At 34.8% G+C, this 27,218-nt stretch overlaps 1 protein-coding gene across 2 annotated transcripts in view; it reads right to left on the bottom strand.

Moving 5' to 3' along the window:
* The window catches only part of SYT1 (synaptotagmin 1), a 517,982-nt gene that overhangs the window by 129,117 nt on the left and 361,647 nt on the right, over positions 1–27,218 (bottom strand). The window contains exons 5-8 of one of the 2 annotated variants that reach the window (XM_033117597.1): positions 20,737–20,921; positions 14,673–14,795; positions 11,147–11,314; positions 7,807–7,974 (exon numbers count right to left, since the gene is read on the bottom strand). In XM_033117597.1, coding sequence (XP_032973488.1) covers positions 7,807–7,974; positions 11,147–11,314; positions 14,673–14,795; positions 20,737–20,921 — 644 coding nt within the window. The remainder of the gene's footprint in view (positions 1–7,806; positions 7,975–11,146; positions 11,315–14,672; positions 14,796–20,736; positions 20,922–27,218) is intronic. The other variant, XM_033117598.1, reaches the window with a different exon arrangement.

The raw sequence follows: 27,218 nt of genomic DNA, 5'->3' as shown, positions 1-27,218 counted from the left end.
AAAGATAAAGATGGGCACTATATAATAATAAAGGGATCGATCCGACAAGAGGACATAACCCTAGTAAACATCTATGCACCCAACATAGGAGCACCTAAATGTATAAAACAGGTACTGACTGACATAAAGACAGAGATCAACAGTAACACTATCATAGTAGGGGACTTCAACACACCTCTGACAACAAGAGACAGGTCTTCCAGACAGAAAATCAATATGGAAACAACAGCCTTAAATGATGCATTGGACCACTTGGATTTAATCGATATTTTCAGAACATTTCACCCCAATGCTGCAAAATACACTTTTTTCTCAAGCGCACATGGAACATTTTCCAAGATAGACCGTATGTTAGGCCACAAAACAAGTCTTGATAAATTTAAGAAAATTGAAATCATACCAATTGTCTTCTCTGATCACAATGCTATGAAATTAGAAATGAACTACAGGAAAAAAACTGGAAGACACACCAATTCATGGAGGCTGAATAACTTATTACTAAATAATGAATGGGTCAAGCAGGAGATCAAGGAAGAAATCAAAAGATATTTTGAGACAAACGGAAATGAAAACACGACGACCCAAAATCTATGGGATGCCGCGAAGGCAGTCCTAAGAGGGAAATTCATAGCTTTGCAGGCCTACCTAAAGAAACAAGAAAAATCACTAATCAACAGTTTATCTTCACACTGAAGGGATCTGGAAAAAGAACAGCAAAATAAGCCCAAAGGGAGCACAAGGAAGGAGATAATAAAGATCAGAGCAGAAATAAATGAAATAGAAACCAGAAAAACAATACAAAAGATCAATGAATCCAAGAGTTGGTTCTTAGAGAAGATAAACAAAATTGACAAACCTTTAGCCAGATTCATTAAAAAAAAAAGAGAGAGGACCCAAATTAATAAAATCAGAAATGAAAGAGGAGAAGTGACAACGGACACCGCAGAAATACAAAAAGTTTTAAGAAGTTACTATGAGCAACTATATGCCAACAAATTTGACAATTTGGAAAAAATGGACAATTTTCTAGAGGCATACAACCTTCCAAGGCTAACTCAAGAAGAAACAGAAAACCTGAATAGACTGATTACCACCACGGAAATTGAATCAGTAATCAACAATCTCCCAACAAACAAAAGCCCTGGACCAGATGGCTTTACAGGTGAATTTTACAAAACGTTCAAAAAAGAATTATCACCTATTCTCCTCAAGCTCTTCCAAAAAATCCAGAAGGAGGGAAGACTCCCAAACACTTTTTACGAAGCCACTATCACCCTGATCCCAAAATCAGACAAAGACACCACAAAAAAAGAAAACTACAGGCCGTTATCTCTACTGAACATAGATGCAAAAATCCTCAACAAAATATTAGTGAACAGAATTCAGCAATACATTAAAAAGATCATACACCATGATCAAGTGGGATTCATCCCTGGTATGCAAGGGTGGTTCAACATCCGCAAATCAATTAATGTGATACACCACATTAACAAAATGAAAAATAAAAATCACATGATCATATCAATAGATGCAGAAAAAGCATTTGATAAAATCCAACAGCCATTTATGATAAAAACCCTTAAGAAAGTGGGAATAGAGGGATCATAAAGGCCATATATGACAAACCCACAGCTAACATCATACTCAATGGGGAAAAGCTAAAACCATTCCCCCTAAGATCAGGAACAAGGCAAGGTTGCCCACTATCTCCGCTTCTATTCAACATAGTGCTGGAAGTTCTAGCCACAGCAATCAGGCAAGAAAAAGAAATAAAAGGCATCCAAATTGGTAAGGAAGTAAAATTATCATTATATGCAGATGATATGATACTATATATAGAGAACCCTAAAGACTCCACCAAGAAGCTATTAGAGCTGATAGATGAATTTAGTAAAGTAGCAGGATACAAAATTAATATTCAGAAATCAGTTGCATTTGTATATACCAATAATAAAACATCAGAAGGAGAAATTAAAAAAACAATCCCATTTACAATTGCCCCAAAGACTATAAAATACCTGGGAATAAATTTAACCAAAGAAGTAAAAGATCTGTACTCAGAAAATTATAAGACACTGAAGAAAGGAATGAAGGAAGATATAAATAGATGGAAACACATATCATGTTCATGGATAGGAAGAATTAATATAGTTAAAATGTCCATACTGCCTAAGGCAATATACGTATTCAACGCAATTCCTATCAAACTACCAACGACGTTTTTCACAGAAATAGAACATATAATCCTAAAATTTATATGGGACCATAAAAGACCCCATATAGCCTCAGCAATCTTGAGAAATACGAACAAAGTGGGAGGTATAACAATACCTGACTTCAAATTATACTACAAGGCTACAGTAATCAAAACAGCATGGTACTGGCATAAAAACAGACACATAGATCAATGGAACAGAATAGAGAGTCCAGAAATAAATCCATGCCTATATGGCCATTTAATCTATGACAATGGAAGCAAGAATGTACGGTGGGGTAAAGACAGTCTATTCAATAAATGGTGCTGGGAAACCTGGACAGACACATGCAAAAAAATGAAGCTGGACCACCTCCTTATACCATATACAAAAATAAATTCAAAATGGCTTAAAGACTTAAATGTAAGATCTGAAACCATAAAATACCTGGAAGAAAATATAGGAAGAAACTTCACAGACATTACCCGGAGTAAGATTTTTACTGATATATCCCCTCGTGCGAGGGAAGTAAGAGAAAAAATAAACATGTGGGATTATATCAAACTAAAAAGCTTTTTCACAGCAAAGGAAACCATCAATAAAACAAAAAGGGATCCTACTGAATGGGAAAAGATATTTACCAATGATATATCTGATGAGGGATTAATATCACAAATCTATGAAAAACTCACTCAACTCAACTCCAAAAAAACAAACGACCCAATTAAGAAATGGGCAGAGGACTTGAAGAGACATTTTTCTAAAAAGGACATACAGATTGCAAATAGACATATGAAGAAATGCTCAACCTCACTAACCATCAGAGAAATGCAAATAAAAACCACAATGAGATACCACCTCACCCCAGTCAAAATGGCTATCATCAATAAATCAACAAACAACAAGTGCTGACGCGGATGTGGAGAAAAGGGAACGCTTGTGCACTGTTGGTGGGATTGCAGATTGGTGCAGCCACTATGTAAAACAGTATGGAAGTATCTCAAAAATATGAAAATGGAACTACCCTATGATCCAGTAATTCCACTCCTAGGTATCTATCCGGAGAAATCCAAAACTCCAATTCAAAAATCTTTATGCACTCCTATGTTTATTGCAGCACTATACACAATAGCTAAGACATGGAAACAACCGAAATGTCCATCGGTAGATGACTGGATTAAGAAACTGTGGTACATTTATACAATGGAGTATTACGCAGCCATAAAGAAGAAAGAAATCTTACCATTTGCAACAACATGGATGGACCTAGAGAACATTATGTTAAGTGAAATAAGTCAGACAGAGAAAGATAAGTACCATATGATCTCACTTATATGCGGAATCTAAAGAAAAGAGTAAGTGAATGAACTAATCAGAAACAGTTTTGGAGACAAAGAGGAAAAACTGAGGGTTGCTAGATGGGCAGGGTGGGGTAAAGGGGAAGGTGAGGGGATTGGAAAACAATCAGTGACCACAAGATGGCCACGGGGTTTGAAAATTAATCTGGGGAACATAATTTAGTGGTTACCAGAGGGTAAGGGGGTTGGGGGGTGGCAGATGAGGGTAAGGGGGATCAAATATATGGTGATGGAAGGAGAACTGACTCTGGATGGTGAACACATAATGTAAGTTATAGATGATGTGATACAGAATTGCACACCTGAAATCTATGTAATTTTACTAACAATTGTCACCCCAATAAATTAAAAAAAATAAAAAATAAAAAAAAAATGAAAAAAAATGTGTTTATAGCTATTGATTGTAACATTTGAAGTAATTAAGTGAAAATATTAAATGAATGGATTATTCCAAAAATCTGAAGATTGGTTTCAGGTTTGACTTGAGGGTAGCATAAGTATCTTTTGGATGATTAAAAGGAAGAAAATCTCAAAAATTCAAAATAGTCAGCCTGAGGCTATACATATAAGAAGCCTTTTGCAAATGGAAAAACTGTATATACTGATTATAAAGGATGATTTTTGAAGCCCCATACTGAAAATGGGAAAATTAAGAAAATAATTTTATATGTAACCATTTCCCAAAACTCAGAAGATATATATATTTCTGTTTTAAAGAAACAAAAGGAAGAGCAAGGTATAACTATCTGCAGGGTAAAATTAGTCTGTTGGGAGGAAGAAGGAGAGAGAATGGTCAACCATGCAACAGAAAACAAGTGAACCTAAGCCAGTAAGATGACTTTGGTTATGTTAATTAGAAAAACATTAATAAAGTCAGAATGGAAACCTCACCAGAGATGTTTTCACCAGGGGCTAGAATCTAACAGAGAAAGCTGTGTGCTTCTTAGGGCTCTTCCCGGCATAGCTTATCTGTTCCACACCGCCTGTTTTAAACATATGCTTAGCAAATTTCAGATAAAGCTCCTTCCCATTTGTTTTTCTAAATTGCTTGCACATTTAATTGATCACTAAAATAACACACAATTTCTTCACTTACATAATTGCTTCAGCATCTATGACTTTTATATTTTATAGCTTTCTGGCAAAAACAAACAAACGCAAAAACAATCAAAAACCATACCCCATTCTATCAAAATCACAGGATTGGCACTCAGTACTTTGAATTTAACCTGCTTACATCTAAGTCTCTATTTGAAAAGACTACTACGTATGGTTAGTGGTTCGATTTTTAGATTCCAAAGCTATTTCTTGAATTTTTTTCTCAATTTCTTTAGTATCTTTAATTCCTTATGATGTTAAAAATAACATTTAATACTGTTAGATGAAAGGAAATTAAAGTCATGAACAGAATTACTTATGTAAAATGGAAAAACAATTTCTTTAAAATTGTGAGAACTAACGTCAAACTAAGGCTTCAGTTTATTCACACAATAAATTTCTGCAGTTAACGGACAGTAGTTTAAAAAGAGAGCATGTACAATACATATCAGTGAGAATATGGGATCCTTCAGATATAAAATATAATTGGAATCTTAGTTAACTTATTATGATAAAGGTTATACCTGAGTCTAGTCATCCAGAGATACTCTGTAAGTTAGACATCTGTTTCATGAGGTTTCCTATATCATGATAGAAGGAAATAATCACTCAACTGAAACCCCGAAATCACTATTCCTCAGTAGATATCAAAGAGGAAAAGCCCCAGAGTTAAAAAATGTAATTGTAGAATTATTTCCCATTAAAAATTTCTAGAGACATTCAATAGTACAATGGCGGTGAGAAAAAGAATAGAGAAGTAGATATAGATAGAGGGAAATGGGAGAATGCATAGGGAGCTGAAAAACAAGAGAAACAAAACACTAAGATTGGTCAAGAAGGAAAAATAGGAGATCTCTCACTCATTCAGCACTTGGTACATACTGTGCTCTCTGCTAGGAACATGAGCCTTCTTGGTATATCAGATACGGGGGAGATAATGTTAGGCCACTTTCTAGGTTAATAACTGAATGCTAGAGAGCTTCGGTGATTCTCTGAGCTAGTAAATGGATCGGTCAGGATTGAAACCGAGGTGTGTTTGGTCTTCAAGACACGACGTCTTCCAGAAATCAGTCTAGCTGGCAATAAACAAGGCAAAGCTTGGAGTGAGGGAGGAAAAATGAGCCAACACTAAACCCTACGAAAGCAGGGGCAGTTTGCCCTTTTCACTTCTTTTTAACACCTAGTGCAGTTCTAGAAATATAGAGGGTATAATACATATTTGCATAATGAATATTTTTGAATGAATTGGGTGACAAAAGTCTTAGATAGAGAAATAAGACATGGAGGAAAGAGAAGAGGGTGACGAAGGGGGTGAGATAAAAATGTGATTCTTTTTGGGCAGTCTACTTAACCTCCTAGACTCTAGAGTCCAAACCCGTGGGCTTAGTGCCAAGCCTCAAACTCTATCTGTCTTCAAGAATTTTTGAAAGAGAAAAATCACTTGATGGCCTACATCCCCTTCACTCAAGCAAAAATATTTACCAACTTCTCAGAAACCCAGTGGGGTGCAGTGTTGGAATTCCAGACCACTTGATAGTTACCAGGTGGAGTTGAGTCGTGTGAGCCATGCAATCTGGACAGGTGGGCATTGTGAAGCACCATATTCAACCAACAAGCCAACCCAAAAAACAGTTAATTAATAAAAACCAATTAGTTAATAAATATTTATGGTCCCACTTTGCCCCCGCCAACCCAGCTGCAAGGAATTTACACAGAGCCAAGCTTTCCAATAAAATATAAAAATTCAATGAAATAGCTTGCTACTTCATTAAATGATCAGAAGTATAAAGGTCAAATGATTGAATGTTTCTCTTTTCAGATGTTCAATTTAATATTGATATTAGTTTACTCATAGGGGGAACCACTTATAAAATCATAAAATTTAAAAACTCAGTATTATCCTTGAGTTCCTGAAAATCCACAGTAGGGCTAAATCTATCTCAATATTCAAGCATCTAATTTTGACTAACCTATTTGGTTTTTTATATATATATATATATATATATATATATATATATATATATATATGTATATATATATATATATATATATATATGTATTTCCTTCCAAAAAGAAAGCAGAGCTTGACTCAAATAATTTGGACTCCTTTCGTACAACCAAATAATAATTTTAGAGCACTAATAAAATTCAGTTTCAGTAGAGCAATCCCAAGCCTATTCTTAAAAACTCAATTGATTATATTGGTCACAGAAAACCTTGGGCGGAGAGGATTCCCAGGTTATGGGCTTGGCTGAGTTTTTCTGAAGGCTGGTGGCCCCAAAGTGTCCACATCTTAAGAAATCCTAGGGATCCTAAATGACGAAGGCTATTGGCAAGCCCTTGGGTAATTATAAACTCAAGTCAGGATCCAAAATATGGCTGAAAAAGGACTTGCTTTTGGAATTCAGAGAAGCTAAGAGTTGTTTACTTTTCTGGTATTGGCCTACTGAGATATGCTTACAGAAAAGCGCTAATGCCAGGCAGACACGGCATAATCAAATATAATTGATTATCATGTAGTTTAAATGCACTGAGGATATTGGACTTCCCCTTTTAAATCACAGAAAAATCCTGGGCTAAGCTATTAAAACTGGGAAAAACACAATGTAAAGAGTATTATAAAAATGCGAGTCCTTTAGAAAAGGGCTTTAATGTCAGGTTTTGCAAATTGTATTTGATGTTTCACCCATCATACTCTGGTATGTTCAGAAGAAGCAATGAAATGTCTGTGATGTGCAGAAATAACCAAGGAAAAAGTATCATTTCTTTCTATTTAATAGCTACCTACCCTATGTAGAAAGACAGAATGATTATGGAAAAATACAAAGAATAACATGATATTTTTAACGTCCTTTTAAAGAAGTAGGTGGATGTATGGAATTTGGGAAGCTTTTAGGAACAGATTGTGTGTGTGTGTATCCAGGGAGTTTTCTCTAGACCTGGTGCACAAATCTTTCTCTTTTCTTTCAAATAACATCCAGAAGATCTGTATGTGTTTCAATGAGGTTATGCAATCCCCTGACCCTATTTTGCCAGCTGTCAGCAGTTGGAGGCCCACATCACTCTTTGTAAAGAACATCTCTCAATAGGCTATTATCTGAGTGGGAACTGACTAGTTCAGGTTGTCATCCTAGAAATGCTAATGGTTTTCTTACCTCTTCCTTCTCAGCACTTTGCAGATCGCGCCACTCCTCAGTTACGTGACCGAAATCCACTGTGTTCATTGGGACTTTAAATTCCCCAATAATGTCATGCTTGGAGAAACGATCAAAATCATAGACAGCCATCACCAGGGTTTTGCCTCCCAATTCCGAGTACGGCACCTAAATTACGAGAGATGAGGATAAAATACCTGGTCACAAAAATGCTTAAAACATGTTACTTGTTTACAGTACTTAATTTTAATATTTATGTTGGATAAACAGGACAGGGAGATAATTGTGCTTTTGGTATTTTCTTAAATTGAATCATTTGACTAACTGCTTGAGGCTTAAATTACTTGGGAGAAAATGGAGACTTCCTTTAGTAATTTGTCTCTTTAACCCAAAGCTGTTAGTATTATTAGTAATGGATCCTACTATTAGTCATGCTATAAACACTTCAAGATTAATACAAGAATAAACCAAACCAATTTTACTATATGTTTTTTTTCTTCAGTTCTAATTTTTTTTTTTTTTTTAGTAGTTTGTGATCATTGTTAAGTTATATTGTTAGCATGTAACTAACTCAGGTAGATAACTTATTTTCAAAAGTTATATTAACTCTTTCAAGCCATTGGGGTGCCAAATTTTGACGGATCAGTGACTTATTAAAAGATATGGTAGGAGTCGGAAAGGCCTTTAATGAAATTCACAAGGTGCCTCATCTACGCACTAAAATAATTTACCGATTGACAAGAACTGAGAAGAAAATTGATATTTTGAATATCAAGGATGCATTATAACAGAGATCTTGAAGTTCATTCTTAGGTATGACACTCTTTAGGATGAGTGATGGCAAAAGGCCAAGGACTGATGAATTCTCCAGCTGTTCAAATATATCTGGGACAGATGCTATGGGTTAGGAGGTTTATTAATGACATTTTTAATATTCAGAGAGAGCAGTGCAATCCAGGTGAGCTACACTTCAGTAACTGGGTAGAAGTGCCTAATTAAGAAATTGTTTAGATTTGTATTGAAGGTTTGATCAATTTTTATACACTTCCTATTTTATCAGTGCAAATGATTGTTTTACGCCCCAGCAAACATTTCTCAGTTAATTCTGTATGTTAAGAAGGGAAGAAGGACGAATATTGGACCATATATATGTACAAGAAATTTTAGTTTTTCAGAAGAGTTTTAATTTTCTGTCATTTGTTATCTATTTGGAATCTGATTAAAATACTACAATGAAGTACTAGGCACAATGCTTTTTCCATTCTAGAATGAAAAAAAAAAACACACAAAAAAACAAACTTTTCCGAAGAGCTAAATTTCAAAGGAAGAAATAAGAAATTTTAGAGTGAGGATAAACTCTTGGAAATTTCATCTGATTTCTGAAGTCTCTTCAGATTATTTTTGTGATTGTACTGAGGTAGCATCAGTCAAAAACCTAGAACTGGGATCAGATAGGCCAGGGCTTACCACTTCCCAGCTGAAGGGACCGGGACAAGTGAATAAATCTCAGCTTCTTCATCTATCAAATAGCAATAGTACTAGTGCCTGTGTCACAGGACTGTTTGAGGCTGAATTAATATATGGAAGGTGTTTAGCTCAGTGTTGGCACACAGTTGGCACTTAATAAATGCTTATCGTTTGAATGTTTGATAGCTCCTTTAGGTGGGAGTTTGTTTTGGGGAAAGGAAGCATTTAGTTGGGGGCATATAGAGTTCATGTTAAGTGGATTTGAACTCAGTTTTAAAGCCAATCCTCTTTAAACTCTATTATGCTTCCATTGCTATGTCATATTGCCTATTGGCATTTCAAGATGCATAATCGATAACAACTATTGGGTAAACTAGCCAGTTCCCTAGAAATAGTGACATATTTCTTAAATGCATTAAAATATATTGGACTTTAGATTAATTTATAGTTTGATCAACCTTCTTGAAATAAAATGGAACCTGACAAAATTTTATAGCCAGTTTCAAAATTTCAATAATTATACTTCTGGAAGACAAAGAAATTACTAATAAAATTATTAGCAGTATATTTTGAAAAGAAATAACAAACTCAAAAACAATGCCCTCACAATATTATTTCAAAAAACTTAAGACTCTGCTTACTAAATTGTAGTTAGAAAGAGCTGACCTAAATTAAGTGTAATACTTAGTCAAATAAAGTGATTGTGATTATCATTTGCAATATGTTTTAGTTTTATTTTCATTTTATGTTTTCTGTGGTATATTGACCATAGTGGTTAGCTCTTCATAAGCTGAATATTTCCAGAATGTTTTTACTGCTACTCTATCTGGGTATAGAAAAGAGTAGATTTTAAATAGGATTACTGACAACCCTTTAGGGACTTTTGTCTTAAAAACTCAGGAGTATCAAAGTGAAACCCTGCTCTTTTACAAAATGAAACAAGGTTCTAGAAGATGACTCATGGCCTCAGTTTCATCCATTTCTTTCACACTAGAATGTCTGCTGCCATGAGGCACATGCTGGTGAACGGATGATTTTGGATCAGCCTACTGGCATATCCACATACATTTCACTTTATAGAAATGTACTGTTTTAAGTAACGCTTTAAAAAATTTTACATATTAAATATATCCACAAAAGAATTATTTTTATGCATGACTTCTAGACAAGAACTGTGGGACTTGTGTATGAGGAGGTGCCTGAGGACTGCAGAGCACATTTTCCTGTCGTTATTATATAGCTAGAATCCCTCTTTGTTATTGTTTATCAACTGAGGTATCTCAACAAGATGAAGAACACCAGGGAAGAGCCTAGAGTAAAGGGAACATGCTGTAAAGGCAGAACCACCGTCTGTTCCCCTTCTTTTTATTGATAGGTAGAGAAGAATGGTTTTAGAGAGCTCAATTTGTCCTGTGCACACAGAAGGCTGCAACGAGAGTGATATCCATTCGTACCTTTTAAACGATGGGACATAGCTTCCTTCATTCTGTGATTGCAGCAGGGTTTACCTATTTCAGAAACTTTGAATCTGAGAAAATAAATTTCATTATTTCTTTGACTTTATTTTAGAAGAGGGGGAAATGCTCGAGCTTGTTGGCACACTTGAAGCTGACCTCACTTTTTAGATGTGAATATGACATCTTAGTCACATTCTATTCTGAAATGGCCAAGTTGAATTGTACTTCGGCCAAATCTAAACGCAATTTAGAATCCTCACTGGATGGAAAATAAGGATTTTAAATATTCTGAGTAGAATCATTTGAAGCCTCTGAACAAGTCGTCATGTGCATGTACCTCTATGAAGGTGTCAGGATAAGATCAGTCTTCTATCTAAAACAACAGGGAAAAATGATGAGTAAGTATGAAACAATACCTTGAAAGTAAATTGCTCATTGAAGACAGGATTAAGGGTCTTTCGGTGGACTTTCGTCTCGAATTTCTTCTTTTTATCAGGCAGCAGAAACACTTTCACATAGGGATCAGATGTGCCCCCCATATCTAAGGCGGGCAGTTCAGCAGCCTGGATGATGCCTACGAGCAGCTGAAATGAACAACACAACACAGTACACACAAACGGTGGTGGATATTTTGGAAAAGATTGTTTTGTTCTCAAGCCTGCATACTTTGAGTTCTCCCGCTTCCTCGTCGCTTTTAATAAACGTTTTTTCTCTTATGAATCTGAACACAGAAGGCAAATGAAGCGAGCTCTATAGGCTTCAGAAACCCAATTATGACAGATGTAGGCTCTAGGAAGCCTGATTTTAAGCACAAAGGAGGCTTTTAAAAGGTTGCTGATTACAGTTAAATATGGAATTCATATTTGCAAAAGAGTTGCAATCAAATAACTTCCCAGTTACTAAAAGCCCTTGTGCATTATTTTTCTTTCTAGGGCATGATTTGTAAGTGGAAATAAATTGTTAAACAATCACAGTGTGTAATTATAAAGTAGGAAAATTTCATTCTGAACCAAAGTGTCAGACTAGCTAAATAGAAATTGCTTAGAAATCAGGTAACACTTTGAGATAAAAATAAGATCTTCAAGTTTTTATCATATTTGACTTTTGCTTGTACGCTGGCTACTTTTTGTTTTAACTTATAGTAAAATGATTATTATATGTTAAATTCTGTGTTTAAATATAAGACGTGGAGTCAAAGAAATGTAATATCCCTTCATATAACGGAAAGGAAGATTCCAGACATGCTTTATACTGGTAAGTGTGACTAAGTTTCTGCTTTGTTTTTCAAATACAGCAGAAATCTCTGTATTTCTTTAAATCTGTTTTCTTAGTGATACATTCCTGTGTCTTGCTATGAACAAGAGCATAGGCTGGCATTTTAAATAATTTTGCAAAGAAAACAAAAGCTGTGAATGTACTATTCTAGATGCCCTGCCATCAGACATTTTGTGTCAATAGACTGCTTTACATCCATATGGGAAACAAAAGTAAATACTTTTATTGTTGTTCAAGGTATATACTATTCAGTAAATGCAGTCACACCATAGCTTTTTACATCAGAGCCTGAAAACTTGAGTCTGAGACTTCTTAGTCACCAGGGTGGTAAAGCAATTCACACCCCTTCCCTTCACCGACCAAAAGTCACACCCATTTCCTATAAGGTTGACCCACAATGTTTGAAAGTTAATTTTGGTTAATTGACTCATTTTTTAACCTGCACCCATATCCTGAATAATTATGTTTTCATTTTAAGGCTTCAGTATCTTTGTGATATCTTCATACAATAATAGCAATAAGAGAGTACTGAGTTGTAGGTATACAACACACAGACAGATGGTCAAAGAATAGCTACAACAGGCATCACATTATAAAGACATGATTAGGAAATCAAACAGCTTGCTTCTTGGTATTTGGGATCTGCCTTTAGATTGCCTGTGAATAAGCAAGAATCTATTTTCTCCTCACTTTTGCCAATACATTTTCTTTTGGGTAGGGAAAGCTCTAGAAATATACCTAAACTCTTTAAAACTAGATCACCTATATTTTAAAGATTTTGGAAATGTATTGGTAAGTGGTGGCATTACTTCTTCCAACCCCCTTCTGACTTCTGCCTGAGAGATAAGTATCAGATTTCTCTCTACCATGAAAGCATCTCAATTAGTACTTAGGGTTGTCTTTTAGTTTTGGTAAACAAAGGTATGTATTTAATTACAGCCTTATCTGGGAAGTTCCTCCGACTTTATCTTCCATGACTCATAGGAATCATTTTATAAATCAAATTAGCTGAGAACATTTAGAAAAATCAGTGAAGAACACTAAAAAAAAAAAAAAAGTTTCATTAGGTAGAATCTTTTAGATCCTCAAAATGAAATGCCTTTTTAAATAGAATAAATTAGTAGAAAAGTGTTGGATGCGTATAAAAAGGCAGGTTAAATTTCTGGAAAACATGTTGTGTGTTAAGATAACATAATTTGACTTTTTCCTAGAATATATAAATAATGGGAAATTTTGCTGTCTACCCAGTCAAGATGATCAAATTTTGGTAGAAGTGATATCAAAAGCCCTATTTAACTAGGAATGGTATACCTATAAATCTGAATAAGTCCATACCAATAAACCTGTATCTGTAACCAATATACAGCTTTCTAAAATGTATTATGAAATAACTAGCCTGGGCTATAATGAAGCTGATCAAATAAAATTATTTTTAATATGACAGAGCATATCACCACATTCTTTGTGAGGAAACCTCTGGAAACTTCAGAAAGTGAAGACATTATTTGAACTGTCAGTTTCTAAATAAAGCCCAGAATTTCTGCAACAGCCTCGAACTCTCACAGCTTTATTGACTTTGGACAATAGCTGTCAAAGCTGTGCATTGGTGTTTAATTTATTTGTGGTTCATTCCTCATCAAACTCGAAATAATTAACACAAGTTGCATTAATAATAACTATATTGACTTCGTGTTTATCAGTTCTTCCTCACCGAAACTGATGAGTGAAACAAAACAAACTGGAGAGATTTAAAACTCTCCTCTTGGGAGAAAGGCTATGTCCTAAGGATTCTTATGAGTCTGGTCTCTAACTCAGTCAATTTCACCAATTGTCATCTAACTTTTTAATTTCTTTAACAATTCAGAAGGTAAAGGGGCACATTCATCAGTGTCATGGAACCTAGAAGGTCTTTTTATGTAGAGCGATATCTAACATTTACCTTTGTGCTACTTCTATAACAGTCAATAAAAGGTAGCTAATATCATTAATCTAGGTGGCACTTCATAGCTTTTTGAGAACTTGAAGCAGGAATGCCTGTTTCGTTACCTCCTTTAGATCTCTATCACTTTTTGGGGAGCAATCAGAGGCACTAGAAATCACGTTTTTGGTCTTTCTACTCTTCTAGAACTGCTATCTCATTAGCATGAGAAGTTTTATCTACTATCCTGATATTATATACGGCATTCTTACCTGTGAAATTCATGGACTACAATTTTCCATCTTTGATTCCTTACAAAACTGTTATATTATGTTTCAAAACTTTAGCTTGAATGGTGGCCTAACTCAAAGGCCTCTCACCTTGGTTGGATCTAAATCAATGAAGCGCAAGGAAGATTGTTTTAGCACAGGATGAGGGAGGGACCTGTAGGGGCGAGACTGGCTGGGAGATCTCTGAGTCAGACGGACTGCTTCAAGTTAATTTGTATTCTGCTTGCCTATTGTAAGTGCCGTAAGTAGATGTAATTGGTTGAATACTGTGAATTCTAATTACCAGAAGTTAAATTAGCAAGTAGGGGACTGCCTGTACTTAGAAATTATTTCATCTATAGCTTTGATAATTGCATTTTCCTCTTGCAGCAAACATGCTTTAAGAAGTATCTTGCTTCAATGTCTACTTGGTAATTTCAGAAAACGTAATGGAATTAGAAAACATTTTCCCCTTCAGACCTGGTTATTCTGGAAATCATAATCCAGTGAATACTGAAGTTTTCCCAATTTCTCCTCTTCTTTGGGTTCTTCTTTTTCTTCCCCATCAGTCAATCCAGTTTCAGCATCATCATCCTTAAGGGCCTATGAGTAGGGAAATAGACCATATGTGAATTCAAGTGAATTTTCATTAAAATTCAAATGAAACTGGGCCTGTGGTTATACTTCCAAGCTGTTAGAAGCAAGCACTAAGATGCTGGGAATCTCAGTTTGTCTGACACACATTCACATTGGCTGCTTACATATTTTTTAAATTCCATTTGTGCACGGAATTTCCTCCCCTTACCCCCGCAGTCAGCAAGCAACATGGAAGCAATGGAAGAAGCCCCTAAGAATATTGCAAGCAAAAAATGTAAAGGTGTTGCAAAGAAAATGTCACTTGGTATTATATTTGGCTCTGCTAAAACTGCTTCTTTCAGAGGTGTGATAGACATGCTATTAACCAGGCCAGGTTTCACAGTCGTGTAGGTTAAAGCGATCTAAGCTAACCATCATGTAAAACACCATTGTTACATGCAGTGGAGTAATTTATATGAAATGCACGGCCTTCTGTGGCCTTGTTTCCTATGAAAGAAATAGTTGAGTGAGTCTCAGAAAATTTTAATTTCCTGTATTTCACATAAACATTTATAATGGTTATGGAAAAAGGGGAAAACACATGCCATCAGCAAATGCGTGTTTAGAGAAAAATCTACCCCACTTCCAGTTTAAGTTTACCATTTTATTTTCATAACAGCTCCACAGAAAGCTAGGCTGAATTAAACTGATTTACAGGTCCATTTGATATCAAAAGGTAAAAGGAGATATGTTTGCAATTTTGTCAAACTAAAATTGGAAAAAAAGTTTATTTTGCATTAATGAACAAAAATCATGGTGTTGAACTCTCAAAGCTCAGTTAGTACTAGTTGAATATTTTTTATAACCTAAAACTTAAGTGTAACATAAACTGGAATACTAGAAAGCTCATTATTTCATAAAATACATTCAAATGCTCCTCTTTTAAAAAAATATACATTTTCCCATTAAGTGCAAGAGTTTTGTTAATAAAATCAAAGGTTAGAAAGATTATAAATGTTAGAAGCTTTGTTTCTAAGAATGTGCATTCTTACTGCTTTAAAGATTTAGAAGAAATTAGAAATCAATGCATAGTTATTATTCAAAATTAAAAATGATAGCATTACATTTCCGTAACCACTAGTAAGGTTGAAAAAATTTTAAATCTTTATATTCATCATTTTTCTTTTTTTCTTTTGGGGACTGCCAGTCTATAGCCATGACTCATTTTTCTATTGTGTTGTTTGCCTCTTACTAATTTGTAGAGACTCTGTGTATAATGGTCTCAAGCTTTCCGTTGTTGTTATATATATATAGCAAATACCCTCTCCTAGTTTTCGGTTATAGCATTTTCATTGTCTTTGGTGGGTATGTGTGTGTGTTAGTGTACAACCTCACAGAAATCAAGTTAAGACATATGACTGGTAGACTGCATTACCTCTCTGACAAAGTAAGGAAATCTTAACTCTTGTCAGCAATCAAATAAATCTGAGCATTCTTATAGAACTTGAATGCAAGAAGTACATAACCAGGCTACAAAAAGGCATCAGAATCATCCGCCTACAGCTCCATTACCAACCTCCCCATCTCTCTCTCCACCCGCCTTCCGCCTGCTGAGAGAAAGTTTCTGTTTGCTTTTCCATTAGCACAGAGACCCTTAACGGTGCTTCAAAATGGCACCCCCAGTCCCTGAATTGACAGGATTTTCCTGTTTGGCTCTAACCTAGCTAATTCCAATTTGATCCCCCCAAAGTGAAACTTGATGGCATCGTATTAATAGAATGTATTTGGGTGGCAAGATCATATAGTTGAGCTGTAGGCAGAGATATCTCTCTTTTGGGCATCTTGAAAAATTTCAGGAGTCTACAATGAGTTTAGAAAATTGAAAATTACCATTGTTAAATCAGTGTAGAACCCTTTACAAATCTGGTTAGCCATGCACCATTTAATCTGGAAATTTTCATTTGTACTTGGATGTTTCCTTGAATAGTAAAATGTTGATCTACTGAGAGCCAAAGACAGGAAACAATATAATTATTTAAAAATTTATAGTAATCTTTTAATTTGGGGAGTGGTGCGGGTGTCACTAAAAGGAACATGGTAGTAAAGTGACAAGAAAAGATTACTGAGTTTAATGAGAGGAGTTGAGCGTGAAATCACATTGCTCTTTCAAAATCTGTGTGTAAGCCTTTAATAACACTGACATAGACGATGTGCTTACAAAATTATAGCATAGGTAATTTGCCTCCCTGTAAGATTTTAATTTTTTTTTTAAAATAATAGCAAACTAATGCATATTTCTGTCTCAAAAATCTGCAGGTTACTCTACCATAATAATATATTTCATGGATTAAACACTTTTTCAAAGGTCTCTTGCACAACTGACAATTTACATATTATGTTTCAGCCCAATGCAATTTGAAGTAGCTGAGATATTAAATCTCCTTCTCCCTAAGTGGGTTTTGCCCTAATAAAAGGTGCAGGACCATCTCTGCAATTATTCTGCATGAAATAGGGCTAAATTTTTGATAATTTCTCAGTGCCACTCTTCCTCATTGAAGTGATTAAGTCTATTCTTGTCCCAAAGGCTGAGTTTAAGCCAGACATTTTTTGTACTATTCCGTTAAATTCAGGCCTATTAAATCAGTAGCCATTATAATATTTCAAGAACAGCATCTCCCTCTTCTTTCTCCCCCCTTCTCCTTTGGAACAAAATGCAGAGGAAAAAGCTTATAAACCTGACCATTCTGAGAGTTTGGTAAGTTGCTGTAGAAAAAGCTGTGTCGGGGACATCAGACCTTGTTTTAAATTTCAAAGATTTAGTGCAGACGTTCCTTCAACATTCAAAAGGTGCTTGCTTAGTTTACAGCCATTAGAAGGAGCACTTGTTCATCCTCAGTTCAATTGTCCAAATTTGGATTGGGTAAGGCACACTAAAAAGATAACAAAGGACTGAATTTTCTCCCTGTGACCATCAGTTAAAAACTCGAGCTTTCTAATAATGTTCTATTTAATCAGTTAGACATATTTAAAATAAGAACCTTTCATCTTGAAAAAAAAAATCAATTTAGTTCAGCCTCTTGATGTGTGTCAGAATGGTATACCCTCAGCTGTGGAGCCCCAGCTGCCAGGACACTAAATCCGAGCTTTGACTTAAGTGGATCTAAGTAGCAGAGGAAACCTACCGCAAGGGACAGTCCAGAACAGTCATGAGACACAACACAGATAAGGAGGACATAGAGGGAAGAAATCAAAATTAAAATATCTAGACACATTAGTGAAAACCACGGAGAAATGACCTTTCCAGACCTATGACTTGCCAGGTTGATATTTTCCCTTTGTATTTTTAATGTCCTCAAGTTTTAAGGCATTAAAAAAGAAAAAAGCTTAAATATATGTATATATCCTTTGCTGTACAAATACACTATCCATAGTTACTTTTTTTGTTGTCATTACAGAATATTTAAAAATCCTTCTTTGGTTTTGAAATCTTACCATAGAGACATGTTGCCACGATCATTGAAATTTGAATTTCTGTGAGTTTTTATATAGATTGAAATAGTGAAAATTTATTGATTTCCCTAGAGCCTCTGTATCTTAAGATATCATATCTAAAATGTCTCTCATATCTGTTTTTTAATGAGAGGCATAGATTATCTATAGTATCTTCCCCATGTTCATATCAATGTTCTGTTTAAAGTATTCTGAAAATATAAATATTTAAGAATAATTTTACTTTGTGTTAATGTAGTTTTGAATTTGGAAGATCAAATGTGATGTAGTATCTTAAAATCTATACATTCCGTTTTGCTCCTTTGTCCTTCCTCTTCATAAAATGATAGAACCCATTATTAGCTACTTTTGTCTGCCATAAAAAGTATCATAAGCTACCATTATATAACTGTTTACTAATCGGGCCTACTTTCACTTGTCCAAATTATATTTCATTCTGAACATTTAGTTATTCATAAATCAAAATAATACCTATAAAATCCTGCATAGACAAACTTATCTACTTAAAATGATTAAAAACACTTTTTTGAATGGTTGAAATCCTAAGTGCCATCTTGTGACAGTAGATTACAATAAACATGACTAACTACTTAGTATTTCCTTATTTGACTCATTTTTCTCTTCCCTTCTCATTCAAAGGAATAGGTGATCAATGGAAAATTTACTGCAATTCTCTGTTTTTATTAGAGAGCTTGGTCATTACCTTTGAGATCTTGGTCATTTATCCAGGTCATAATAGGGTAATAAACACTACTACTATTCTATATATTACAACCTTATATCATACAGAACAAATTTCACAAAGAAAAATACAAACTTCTTATCCTAGGAAGAAATACTCTAGGTATCATTTAATATTTTTGGTGCTTTTAACTTTTAATTCTAGCATAATGGAAAACCACATTTCGATTTTATTGTGGTTAGAATATGATAGTATTGTGTTTTCAAACTACTGTTTCATCTCTATAGCTGAAATTCACATGAAAATTATTCAGTGATGTCCATCTAGGAGATGGTTTCTATTCTTATTTCAATAAGTTGAAAGACATCTATATCAAGTCCTGTTTGCTATGGAAATGTTGAAATAAAGCAAGACATGATTTAAAAATTTAATTTGTACGTAATAAATTAACCAAAGAGAAAAATTCTTATTAGACATGTGGTTGAACATTTGTGCTTGGGTTTCTGTGGCAGTGATTAGAAATTTTCAGAACACTGTGACCCTTCTTACACTGAGCTTAGGACAAAGCTCTCTCAGCATGCCCACTGGCATTACATCCACTCTAGAGCTCTGAAACCAAACAAAAGTGAAGCAAGTGAAAAACAAGCCTTTGTGAAAATGTCCTCAATGGACATTACTGTCTTTGAGAAAAAGTGCCTAAAACTCAAGCTGGAGAGAGGGGTTTGCGTCCTGAGAGTATGATTAACTAGGAAACTATGCAGATGTACTAAAATGCCTGCCTTGAGTAAATTGTTCTTAAGGAGATTCACCTATTGAAGAGTTCACTTAGTAGTAATGAGTACTCTAAGAGGAATTTATAAAATTGCCTATATATGTTGCTATTTGGGAATACATAGAACTTTTGAATTATTTGAAGGAAAACACTGATAACTGAAAATGTAATTTCTCTGAAAATAATCTCTCTACATTTTAAAATATGAATGAAATGTTCTTTAGAAATATCCAATATGAATGTGATTCCAAAAAACTGAAATGGCATTTAATCATTGTAATTATTCATACAGTTCTGAACCAAACCATCCAGTTAATTTAGTAAAAATAGACAACAATATAAAGGACATCCAAATAGCTTCCTCAGGCTTGGGAAGATAACACAGATAGCTTTTGTAATCTGCATTATGGTTTTAATTATCCCAAAGTGAGCAAATAAGAATTTTGCCTTCCAATTCTGCCCTGTTCTTTAGGACTGGTTCATACTTTTCTCCCTTCCCCTGTATAACTCATTGTTCCTGAGCACTGATTATAAAGCTGGATGGATACATAGGAATGGTAGTCATCAAGTGTGACAAACGGCTTCAAGACTCCGTTATTAAACAGTAATTAAGAACAGTGGCAATGCCAGAAAGGTGCCCTGTGCAAGAAGGAGAACCACTTGGATGCTCTTTCATCTGTTTCTGAAACTCTAAACCCAATTAAGACTGGCTAAACAGATGTAATCAGAATGTTCAGGCATCATTGCTATATGCTCACCCTATCAAGACGACCCTGGTGGTCATAGATGCCCTTTTCTGGTTAACGTGCATAGGAGACTGGAAAACCCTACCAAGTTTCCATTGCACTTTGGGATATTGAGTAATGAGTAAAAGGATTCCTAAGCATCTCTACAACCATGACACATGCTGGGAAGTTTGTTTCTATATTTAACCGGAATAAAATAAATTATTTATTAATTTCCAGTAAAATAATCTAAGAAGAAATATGGAATGAATACATTACCTGATCTTTCATGGTCTTCCCTAAGTCTTTCACATCTTTCATGTTAATGGCATTCTTTCCTCCCTTTTCCTTTCCCTTCTTCTTGTTTTTCTTTTTGAACAAACATTTCTTACAGATACAAAAGCAGCAGGTCAGGACTAAAAGGACCACGACTATGGCTATGGCAATTAAGGCCCACGATGGCACTGAAAGAAAAAAATGTGCAGAGAATATTAGAAATAAAACACTTCTATATGCAAAACTTTTTAAGTCATGGGCCATAAAGATAGTCACTCATTCATTCCTATTTATCGAGCACCTATTATGCTCTAGGGACACTATTCTGCATTCTTTTATGCATGTTGTTTCCTCTGCCTAGAGTGTTGTTTCTATCTTTTTGACTTCTCCCTTACAGAGATGTCAAATGTCATTTCCTCCCTATTGCTTTCCCTGCCCCTCCAAGCTAGATTTTCATTAAGACATCTCAAGACTTTCATTAACATATTCATTCAGAGCATAGATCTGGAGTTTGGCTTTTGAATTTACATCCTGGCCATGCGATTTACCAGCTGTGTGACTTGGTCTAACTTCTTTCTACCTCAGTTTCCTCATCTCTAAAGTAAAGGTAAATTGGTAGTTCATAGTCTTTTTGAAGATTAAAATAAGATGCAATGCCTGGAACTTCGTAAAACATCAATAAATATTAGCTGCTATTACTTATCTGTTAAAGACGAGGAGTTCTATTATGTCAGAGTACAATGGGAGGGGCAGACATTAATCAAACAGAAAACCCAATGTAATATCATAATGGTAGTGAAGGTTAGGAAGAAGTATTTGGTGCTCTGAAAGTCAATCATGGGGAAATTTACCCACTCAGGGTCCCCAGAGGCAGTACAATGGTTATGTGTTCAGTGGTTCTCAAACCAGCGTTGAATACAGGTTTACTAGATACTTATAGGCTGTGGAACTCAGGCCAGATAGCTTAACTGTTCTGAGTTTCTGTTTCCTTCTCTATAAAGGGAAGATAATAGTGGTACCCATTTCATGTCTTTTGAAGATGAAAGGAGTTAATATACTAAAAAGTTTAGAATGGACACCCAGCACATAGCAAGAACTCAATGTTAGCTATTTCTTTATATTCAAGGCATGGAGCTAAGTATGCTGGATAGGAGAGCTCAGCGTGTATGTAAAACATGCACACCTATGAATATATAAAAAGAAAGGTGAATACACTGAGATGAGTTCAGTGGATATGCTACTGGAATTGAGAGGAGTAAGAGATGATTTTTAGATAAGAGGAGAGATTTCAGATTTACAAGCTGTTTAAAATAGTAAAGCATATATAAATAAATATATTCAAAGAAGCATTTTTTTATCATAGGTGTTTATCTATTAAAAGTTAATCTATTTTCTTATTTGGTACCCCCTATATTTGTGCTTATAAAAATTAAGTTCTTGTGGAAACATTTAGGATTTCACTTTGCTTGGAAAGGAATTCAACTATTGAGAGTAACCAGAAGTAATTCGATTTGCCTGTTGTAATCAAAAAAGATATTGGACACTGAAATTGTAAGAAAATTTCTCTTTTAGATACATAAACATCATTAGTACCAATGACAGCTGAACTCAAGGCAGGAGTACTTTGATAAAGTAATAACAGAAAAATTAACTTCTCTTCAAAACTGAGAAGACCTACTCTTTTTGCTATCTCTGTATGTAGCTTCACAGTGTAGAATATTTACTATGCCTATTATTCCAGTTTATGATTAACTACTGGATGTTAACCTAAGGACATATAATATTACAACTTCTGAAATTGTGTTTTCAATCAAAGAAATATTTGTATGAAAGTTATAGATAAGCCCACACCCAAAGACATGTTTTCTCCTAGGTCTCTAATCTCACTAAACAATCATATTAAAAAAAAACTACATTAAAGTAATCTTATGTAACCCATGATATCATTCATAATACCTCATTTCAAAGCTTCTTACCGCTTTTGATCTAGTTCAAACCCTACAGGCATGAATGAGAGAACCTATGTATTCATTGCAGGCAAGACAGATTTACTAATGACTGTTCATTCCGAACTTCATAAATTATTCTCCCACTTGGACTTATGTGATAGTCTCTCAGAGAGCTACATAAAAGTCTCTTAAATTACACAAAACAAGACAAAGATCATCTGACAACTTCACAAAAAGAAAATAGTGAAAACACATACATACTTTTTCACCAAACGGAGTTAAGGGATAGGAACAGGGGATTACAGCAAGAAATCTGAAATAGTGCCACTTGAAGATAAATTATAACCACTGAAAAACTCATTCTGTGACTCATATTTCTTAAGGTGTTGCCGTCTTCTAGATTTCCATTCAGTTGATCTTCTGAATACTTTAATCTTTAACTTTGAATATGCTATATTGAATACACAAAATTAAAAATTTCCTCATAATTTACTGTCACCTTTAGATAGAAATATAAATAATTTTAATATTATCGTTGCGTGTACCCCCATGAAATCTGACTGAAGAGTTAATTATAACATAAATCTCCATTTTTAATTAAATGGAGTTATCTGAATTGAATTCTCATGTTAAAAATTTTATTCGATTGTGTAGAGCAACCAAATACTTAAAGTTTGGTATGTTTAGTAAGAAATACCATCTACAGTATCCATTTATAATATTTATAGAAATATGTTTCAATATTATGAGCAAATCTCATGTAATATATTTTGGATTAGGCTAAAAGTTTATTGAAGACCTTATTATGCGTCAGCAATTGTGCTACAGTTTTATATACATTATCTCATTTAACCTTCACAACAGTTTTGTTCATTATCCTTTCAATTTTGTACAGGAAAATCTGTACAGAGGAAAAACTATAGATTCAATAGTTTGAGAAATTCAAATATATCTTTACAGTATTAGGTTTAAAGATATACATATTTTAAACATACATAAAGGAAAAAAATTCTTATCTAGCTTTGTAGCCTCTTTAATAGAATGCTTTATATTAAAAAAAACACTAAAGCAAATAAATAATAGCACGAGATGCTGCCAAGAGTGATTCCTATAGCACAAAGTATAGTTACAATAAAAAACAGGCTCATTAAAATATTGCTATTGGCAGAAAGCTATCAGCTTATTGTTATTGCCACCCCACTATTAGTAAATGAAATTTGATAACAAGAATTTTAACATTTACTTTAAAGACCTTTCAGCAGAAAATAATACACTAGTGTAAAATCTCTCTGTGAAGCATGTTATTTTTATTTCCTAGTTGATTAATTAATCTTACATATTGTTTAACCGAAAGGTAAACTGAGGCATAAGAATTAAGTCCAAGTCAGTTTGAAACTGCTTCTGATGTTATGACTTATAATATATGGTAGGTGACATAATGACACCTCCACAATATCCGTATTTCATTCCTTGAAAACAATATGCTACCTTACATGGCAAGGACTTGGCCAGTGTGATTAAGGATGGTGAGATAAGGAAATTATCCTGGGTTATCTGGATGGACCCAAGAAACAAAGAGTGGAATGGTGGTTATCAGGGGCTGGGAGAAATGGGGAGATGTGAGTCAAAGGGTACAAACTTTGAATTATAAGATAAGTTCTGGGGATCCAATGTCCAGCACGGTGACTATAGTTAACAATACTGTATTATATACTTGAAGTTTGCTAACAGAGTAGATCTTGAAATCTCAGATATTCTCATCACACACACAGGTAACTATGTGAGGTAATGGATATGTTAATTAAGCTTATTGTGGCAATCATTTCACAATATATTCGTATATATTTAATCATACACCTTAAGTTTACACAATGTTATTTGTTAATGATATCTGAAATTTGGCAAAATGAAAAAAGAAGGAATCAGCCCTGCTAACACTCTGAATTTAGCTCAGTAAAACCCATTTAAAATTCTGACCTCTAGAACTAGAAAATTATGTAGTTTTATGCCAGTAAATTTGTAGTAGTCCATTACAGTAGCAAGAAGAAGCTCAAAAGAGACAAAGCAGACCTCAAAGATATATAATACACACTGCATATAGGTAATTATGCAATTGGAATGTTAGTGTGGGCTCTTTCTGTGATCTGTCCTTCTTACCCATCCCTTTTATCCCTTCTGCAACCATTGTCATGATACTAACATTGTACCCAAGACTCCTTCAAAGATAATCAATGGTTTTCTTTTGGACAATTGCAAACAATATTGTCTGTCGTATGAGAAAATCTTGATCATATATTCCTTCTCGAAATTTTCTTCTGCTTTTATTTCTTTTGTTCTTACCAGCATTTTCTACACCTCTGACTTTTTGCCCCTTTTCCTTTCCCATTCCCAAGTCTTAAAGGAGTTGTTATTCAAGGTTCTCAGCCCCTTGCTCATCTTCATGTTCGCTCATTATCAAGCACATTATTTTTCTCTTTAATAGAAATATTTTTGTGAAATCAAAGATAAAATCTTCACGGAGAACAAGGGTGTTTGTGAGCATGCATTTACAGAAGGGAACCTTTTAATATTACTGAACAGCAGCCCTGTGTGTCAAGTTATGTTCCCAAAACCAAAGTCTGCTTATCAGACCCACATTGTACCCACACCTACAGAATGAGCAATTGGGGAGAGGAGCTTTTTAAGATTTACACCACGTGTCTTAGGGCCAAGGGGTACATTCCTCTAATTCTTCTGATTCTGAGCTCTGACTTCTAAGTAGGTTTTTTTTTTTCATTTTCTAAAATGCCTAACTCAGTACTATCAACTTAACAGTGCTCAGTAAATGTTAGGGGGTTTGAAAGAAACTCACATAGTTATGTTCTTAAGGTCAAGTAGAAGGTGCACGGTCTCTGAGGTACACCACCATCTCAAGCGTGTTTTCCTAGGTCTGCTTTCAGTCCCATTTCCTTAGCTCTGATCGTCTCCTGTCTCATTCCCATTCACAGTCAGCAATTGCAGTCTCCTAGGCTGGTCACCTCTTGGTGGATTTACTCATTGGGTTTAAGGTTTAATCTAGGGCAAAACTTACCGGTTTTTGTGTTTCCTGCCTTGATTTCACTTTCAGGGGTAGCTCTGCATTATTTATCAGTTCCATTCCCACTCACCATATGATGAAATAACCTTAAATACATGTCTCTTTCACAAGATGAGCTGTATTTTCCTCTCTGAGAAACATAACCTTGTTCATTTGCATCAGTCCTAGATATTTCAGCCAAGAGCCTCAAGTTGACACAGGTAATAAACCGTTGCTATGGCCACTACAAAAATTCAGCAATAACATCAAGCATTTTCTGCCTTTGACATATCTCTATTTTGTCCTATGAGTGCCTCACCACTGCGTTAATATCTGTAATTCATTTTATAAATAATCTACATATTTCTTTATTCTTACATTTAATGAAACTTTTTGCCAACTTCTAGATTTACACAAAACAGTATATCATCTTTCTGGATCATACATGGATACAAGGTAAAGATACAACATGAAAATAATTTTGCTGTTCACCAGTAGGAAAAGTAATAATGTATTTCAAAGTTTTGCTCTGAGACTGTTTATAATTTTAAAAAACACACAAGAGTAATAATTTTTCAAAAACAGGTTTAAAAATAAGCCTTGCATTTTAAAGCTTTTACTAAATTATATAATGCAAATAGAAAAAAAAAACAACCTCTGGAAATATGTGGATTAATATACTCATTAACCACCTCTGGAGACAAAACATTAAAGGCAAGATTTGAAATAATGTGCAAAGTCATACAGAATGTGGTTTAAAATTAAACCAACCAGTCAGGTCAGGATGAAGAATTTCTCAGTAGAGACTGAAATGGCCTCAAAGACTCTGCATTCTTGGCTCCTGAGAATCAAACAAACTTACCTATTCCTCACTATTTAGAGTGGTAGTTCTAAGCTTCTTTTGAATTACACACCCCTTTTAAAATATAACAAGCTATGGACTCTTGATGGGAAATACGTAAGAGAGAGAGAGAGAGATTAAATTTTTACACAGTTGGGAGTGTGTGAGATACCCTTGTGGAGATCACAATTCCATAGTTTGAGGACACCAGGACTCCAAATTAAAAACTCCTTTCTCAGAACATCAGGGTAAAATTCACCAAGATTAGTGAATTGGGGAAAACTTCCTCCTTCATTTGGTCGTTTAACCTTTTGTTTATTTCTTCTTGGGTATCTGCTGTGTACTTCTACTGTGCTGGAGGTGGTGGGGAAACAATACAGAGAAAATGGGTCCCTTTCTCTAGGAGCTTATGAAGACTAATCCCTGGGGGTGGGGGGGGGAACTAGAAAGAGATAGGAAGCAATACAAAGTTAAGCACAAAATTCAGTGGAGTAGGTAGGCCGTGTAGGTAGCAGGTCGGTGAAGAGCAAAATGAAGGATCCTCGAGTTCAAGGAAGGCTTCATGGAGCTCTGAAGCCTTGCTTGTTCACACAGTGAAAATAGCATTGTGGGAATTCAGTTCTGTTCCTTCCTCCCTCTC

The sequence above is a fragment of the Rhinolophus ferrumequinum genome, chromosome 10 (assembly GCF_004115265.2).
Source record: "Rhinolophus ferrumequinum isolate MPI-CBG mRhiFer1 chromosome 10, mRhiFer1_v1.p, whole genome shotgun sequence".
In the NCBI taxonomy this organism is placed as follows: Eukaryota; Metazoa; Chordata; class Mammalia; order Chiroptera; family Rhinolophidae; genus Rhinolophus; species Rhinolophus ferrumequinum.
The sequence above is the reverse complement of the archived record's forward strand: the minus strand, read 5'-3'. Positions and strand labels throughout refer to the sequence as shown.